At 47.5% G+C, this 6,388-nt stretch overlaps 1 protein-coding gene across 2 annotated transcripts in view; it reads left to right on the top strand.

Moving 5' to 3' along the window:
• The first annotated feature begins 403 nt into the window (after positions 1–403).
• MCU (mitochondrial calcium uniporter) overlaps positions 404–6,388 on the top strand; it is a 94,642-nt gene continuing 88,657 nt past the window's right edge. Inside the window, exon 1 of one of the 2 annotated variants that reach the window (XM_081004758.1) lies at positions 404–619. In XM_081004758.1, coding sequence (XP_080860884.1) covers positions 476–619 — 144 coding nt within the window. In that variant the 5' untranslated portion in view covers positions 404–475. The remainder of the gene's footprint in view (positions 620–6,388) is intronic. The other variant, XM_081004759.1, reaches the window with a different exon arrangement.

Genomic DNA, 6,388 nt, shown 5'->3' with positions numbered 1-6,388 from the left:
GTAATTCCCACTGAATTCAATGGGGCTGAGGTCAGGACTGCAGCCTAAACCCTTGAGGACTCGCGGCTGGGATCGCAGCACCCACTTTTTACGCGTCTCCACAGGACACCCCCTCAGCCTCTACCTGAGCTAGGCGCGCCTCTTAACAAGCCGCTCAGTTATTCCCTCCCTGTTTCTCCCGCCCCTCCACCTTCCCCGTTGACGGACAGCTCCCGAGGCGCCTTGTCCCGCCCTCCCTTCCCAGCTCCTCGGCGGCGATTGGCGGCGGGCTTGGCCGGGGATTGACACTCCGTCCCCGCGCCCTCCAGGGAGGGCGGAGCCGCGCGATTGGCTGGTTCCGTGTGTGTGTGTGTGTATGCGCGCGCGCGCGCGGGGAGTGGCGGCGGCGGCGGCGGCGGCGGGGACTCTTCCCCGCCCCCTTCCAGCAACCCCGCAGCGCTGCCTGCCGGAGAGCGGGGCGGCTTCCAGTTGAGAGATGGCGGCCACCGCGGGCAGATCGCTGCTGCTCCTCCTCCTCTCGAGGACCCCCGGCGGAGGAGGAGCGGCGCTGACAGCCGCCGGCTGCTTCCCGGGGCTGGGGAGGCACCGTCAGCAGCAACAGCAGCAGCGGCACCGGACGGTGAGTGTCCCCCTCCGGGCGGAGGCCGGGGACCAGACGGGAGCGGGGCGGCAGGACAGGTATTGCCTGGGCTGGCCAGGAGAAGCGGCAGGAAGGGACTCGGCCGCCCGGGCGCTGCCCTTCCTGCGAGGCGCTTGGGGGGCTGGGGGACGCGGGACGTGCCCGCTGCCGCCCGTCGGAGCCTCCTGGCTCTCCCCTCCTCCCGGGCAGCCCAGCCCTTTCCCAGGGTCCGCCCCGCCAGCGGAGGGACCGCCCGCCCGGGAGCAAGGGCGACCCCTTCCTCCCTCCTCCCCGTTGGGTTTCCCTGGGCGCTTTCGTGCCTCTGCTCCTCCTCAGCAGCGGCGCCTCGGACAGATCAATGCACCTCGCGCGGCTGGCTGGCTGGCAAGGGAGAGCGAGAAGGCGCTGCAGGCTGCGGCGTGCAGGGGCAAAGAGGCGGAGGAGGGAGACGCCGGCGCTGCTGCTCCTGCTGCAGCAGCAGTGACTTGGAGGAGTCTTTGCTTGCTTGCTTGCTTGCTTGCTCCCCCCCTCTCCCTCTCCCCCCCTTCTCCATCCTCCCCGGTGCTGCATCCCCTCTTTATCTTAGCACACCAGCCGTGCCCCTCCTTACGTGGGCCCGTCTTAACTTGATGACAGGCTGAAAAAGAGGGGAGGGGGGTTCACAAGTTGCTCGCGAAGGAGCGTTTTTGGATGGAGGGGGAGGACGTTGGCTTGGTTCCAATTTTTCATTCCAAAGGGACAGGGTCAGGAAGCCTGCTGGGCGATTTCCTTCTGAATTCACCCCTTCGTTCCAGGAAGGGGAAGTCAGTGGGGAAATGGCACAGGGGTCTTTCCGCTTCCCTCCCTCCCTCCCTCTTCAGGTCGTGGCTGCATTCCAACCAGTGATTCCTCCCAGTTGTAGGAAGTCTTCTGTCCCCCTGCCCTTTCTCCTGAGAAAGTTATCTGTTAAGCTGAATCAATGCAGAATCAGGCTGAGTTGAATGCAAATCGCTGTGCAGCAGCGCTCCGTTGTCTGAGGCTTTTTGCCTGTAATGTTCCAGTTGTCGAATGACTGAAGTGCACTGGTCTGTCAGGATGGGTGAACTCAGGACTGGGATGGAATCCAGCTGATCTGAAAGTTCAGTTACCTCTGGCAGCAGGGAATCTGCACATGGCAGCCAAAAGTTCACAAGCGAAACTGATACAAAGGTTGTATGTATGTTTGTGTGTTGGCCTGTTGCTGAACTTTTGTGGAGTACTTCCCCATGGCTACTATGGAAGCTTTGGCGTCTTCCTAGTTAAGCCCCACCTCCTTGTCTTATGGTTGCATTCAATTAAAATTTGGGTATGTAGCGTGGATCGTATTTCAGCGTGTCTAGGGAAATTCAGTCAATGTAGACTTTTATGTAATGTTAAATGTCAGAGCTGCTATGTTGCTCCTTCCACCCAGAGCTCTTTAAAGGATTCTCTGCAGCAGCCTGTTAGGAAGTCCTTGCTCTCCTGTGATCTAAAAGGCCAGCCAGCGTTTTAATTAAGTTGCTCAAATAAAGCTGATGAAACGTACACTACAGAAGCAATTTTGATGGAAGTAAAGAAGAGCACAAGGCCCCATGTATGCAGTTCGTCCAGATTTTACTACGCTATATTCTTTTGTTCCGTCAGGTTTATAAGCACTTTGTGTTGGTTTAACACTGAGTACAGGGAAATTACTTTCAACCACATATGCCAGAATAAGTTTGATATAGCCTACCATAATAGCTTTTTGTTTTGCAATGGTGAAACAGGTCAAAGCCGCTATGCAGAAATGAAATTTTCAACAAGATAGTAAATGGTAAAGTGGCTCGTAATGAAAACTTACTCACATTGAGTGATCTTAGTAATTTTCTTCCTTTGAAAGTTGTAAAGTTGCAAATCTGGTACACCAAGATCTCAAGTAAATAGGTTCCTTGTTCTACTTGACATTTAATGCTTTTATATCTCATAACTTTTACTTTTTGCGACCTGCGGTTTCGGCATGTTAGGCCAAATGCAGAAGAATAACTCATTCTAATGAAACAGGTGTCTGACAGTATCATCTTATTCAGGATCTGCTAGACTTCATTACTTTAGCTAAATGTTGATAACAGAATCTAACAGAAAAATAGTATTAGGCTTAAGTATAAAAAAACTTCGAAAAGTAAACTATTGTGTTGTTGTCCCCCCCCCCCCCAAATCTTAATGATATTGAAGGGAGAGATTTATTGATGTATTAATAGGTCACTGATCACAGTCAACCAATGGATCATCTTTGTTACTGGACTGTGTTGCTGGGAAATCAAATTGCTTTTGATGAACATGGCTGCATGGATTATTTACTGCTGGTGTAACAATAAAATCAGGAATGCATTTGAAACACAAAACAGCTTATTTCAATGCTCTTCTTGTCAGATTATTTTGTTTTATTTTCTCCATGTCACAATCAATCGTGCTCAAGCCATAAAGTCTACATGATGTTTGAGAAAAACAGGCCAGTTGTGTAGTGTGTTCACTTTGTTTCAAGGTTATATTAATTTTTTCCCCATTGAGCAATCATCCTATGTATGCAGTAGATGGCACTCTGCATTGTGCTGGTGGTTTGTACGAGACCAGGATAGTCTCTGACGACTTGGCTATTCTAGTATGCGATGGGAAGGAATGCTGAAGTTGATTGACCTGTATCTGGCAGATAGCTCATGGATCTCTGTGGCCTCTGTCAGGTGGAAGAGCCTCCTCTAGTTGACCTGGCAGAGTGCAGATTTTTAATCAGGTTGGGAAAGCCAGAGATAGGCAGCTGGGTCCTGTTTGTACTACTGATGACAGAAACCAGTATACTCTCAAAAGCATTTGGTTATATGGGTTTGACCCTGCAGGCATCTCCTACACATGCCTGCTTGTTCTTGAGATCCTGCCCATCTTCTGCGTGCTGTTTTTTGCACTGCGTAAGGTATCCTTTTTTTTATCCATATGGTTAAGGAATGTGGTTTCTGTAATGAATGATAAACAAATTGAGGGAACACCATGTGACTTCTTGGGAACTGGAAGAATTCCTTCAGTGCCTCAGCTTTCTGCAAACCATACAAAACTAGTGCATCTGTTGTCAGCCCAGGGGTATAGAACTCCAACATGCTGCCTGTGTATGTAAGGGGTGGACTTTCTCCTTGCCCTGGCTTAGCACAACATTGAGGCTATGGTGTAGCTGCCCTGTAAACCTCAACTTGGTTAGCAGATGCATACCAGGATTTGCAGTTCACCAGGGAAATATCACCTCCTGGTGGATGGATTAAAGAGTACATAGTGATAACATTTGTCACAGTAGAGTGACAACTGTTACAACTGACCAAAACGTCACAAAACAGGCAGCAAGTCCAAAGGTAGGTGTTACACAGTTGCAGTGGTTCTCAAACTCCACCCCCCTCTGGGGCCACACTTTCAGAATAAAAAGCAACAAAAACACACCAAGGTTTTTGGTGATAACAATAGCAGGGCTTGATCTATAACGTAGAACACAGCTATTTTATAATAAAACAATTCAGCTACATAAGAACAGGAATCATTCATCACAATATAATTATAAACAAGCCTCTTACATATGTACCTTAAGTATGTATACAAACTCAATGAGATGTATAAGCTTTAAGTATCACTTGTCACTCTAGCTCTGATTTTGCAAATAGAAAAATGTTTTGGATGAGCATGGTGTATTATACCATAAGCATGGTGTATTATACTATACTAAAATGTTTCTTTTGATTGTCCTGGAATCTTCCTGCCGCATTTACCATCCTTTCCTGCCGCACCCTTTGAAAAACCACTGCAAAATTGTGATTGTTTGATTGAATCCATTTTTGCTCCTGGTATTTGTGCTCGAATAGATTCTGCATCTATAGTTATAACTAAGAAAGCATATTCTCTGACAGTCCCCTGATTAGATCCATAGCTCCTTAGCTTTATTCAGAAAGTCTGCTGCATCATGTATCTTCAGATCATGCCTGTGGGACATATTCAAAGTAAATCTTTGAAAACAGTACTTAACAAGGCCTAGTTAAAGAGCAGATTTTTTTTTAAAAAAGCAAAAAACCAGACAGGCATATAGCAGAGTATTCTTTTCAACACACAAAAAGAGAAGATTTTTTTATCTGAGAAGCATAGTCAAGACTATGAAAAAATGGGGGAAGGGTACATTCTGGGATGAGCTCTGCTATGTCCCCAGGTGAACTTTTGAATCTGCTCTAGGGTTAGTGATTTCACTCAAACTGAGCTGTAATTCCTAGTTTTCAAGTAAACTTGTGGAGATTTTCCAGTGTGGTGTAGTGGTTAAGAGCGGTGGACTCGTAATCTGATGAACCGGGTTTGCGTCTCCACTCCTCCACATGCAGCTGCTGGGTGACCTTGGGCTAGTCACACTTCTCTGAAGTCTCTCGGCCCCGCTCACCTCACAGAGTGTTTGTTGTGGGGGAGGAAGGGAAAGGAGAATGTGAGCCGCTTTGAGACTCCTTCGGGTAGTGATAAAGCGGGATATCAAATCCAAACTCTTCTTCTTCTTCTACGCAAATAAGGGGATTGTGTGTGTGGTTTTGGGGGGAACATTTTGCTATGGTGAATGATAAATGCGTTCCTGTCTGTTTTGCTGCATGCTGACCCAGCCCTTGCCAACCTGGTGCCCTCCAGATGCTGTTGGACTAAAACTCCCATCAGTCAGTGTTAGAAACTCAAATATATAAGCCTGGTGCCAAATGGCTCCTTAAAACAAGGTCACAGTTTCCAGAGCGGAATGACTTGTTGCCATTTTGGGACAAGGCTGCTCTAAAGTCTTTATTTTTTCAAATGATGGGACTGACTGTGATTGATTATCAGCTAAACATCTGGCTAGTTCAGATGACACCCTTGAGCTAGGTTAAGAACCTTGAGAACTTAAAGAAGAAAAGTCACTTGATCCAGGGACAGTCCAAATATATCTTGGCCTGTCGCTACAGGATGTGGTGTTTAGTGTGTGAAAACAGTCAAGATCCAGTGATACTCGGGTATGCACCTCCAGATGGTGAAGATGTCAGGCATTCTGGCATCTGGTTGACAGCCAGGTGCAAAAGGCACCTGGCGAGTTTTGAACGCTGCCCATAATCACCAGCAAGCACAGCAAGCTGCTGTTGATTGGGGTTGATGGTAGCGATAATACAACTGGAGGGTGCTGGGTTGCTGAACACTGGACTAATGGAAAATAACTCACCTGCTAATGCAAGTAAACCAAAGAGGATGATTATGTCAACCCACATTTCTTCTATGGACACAAATTCAATAAGAGCAGAATGGGGGCTGTCAAAACTACACGTAAGCAAGATCCATACATTTGTAGTCAACTGTGTGGCTTGAAGATTTGTGACTGTACATATTCAGCTGCTATTTGTTATTGTCTGCTCATATAACATATACACTTTTTACATTGGCTTTACCTGACTGACTTGTGAAGCTTTCCTAGATTTTCATTGAGTTCACTCCACCCCCCACCCCCCATTTATAATTAAGGATTGTTTTCCTGCACGTGCATATTGATGGTGAGCTGGGATACAGGGGAAGAACAGCTGGCTGCTTTTTTGTGGAAAACTCAAAAAATGGAATCTGTAAACGAGACGCTTTGATTGGCTGAAAGCAGTGGGCACTGTAAAAAGTTATAATGGAACAACTTGGTGTACTTAAAGGAGGAGGACATGAGAAACATAGATCTAAACAGAGGCTTGCAGCACCTTTAACAAATCTATTAAGGCATATCTTTCAGCA

The sequence above is a fragment of the Podarcis pityusensis genome, assembly GCF_964106645.2.
Source record: "Podarcis pityusensis genome assembly, chromosome: 5".
In the NCBI taxonomy this organism is placed as follows: Eukaryota; Metazoa; Chordata; class Lepidosauria; order Squamata; family Lacertidae; genus Podarcis; species Podarcis pityusensis.
The sequence above is the reverse complement of the archived record's forward strand: the minus strand, read 5'-3'. Positions and strand labels throughout refer to the sequence as shown.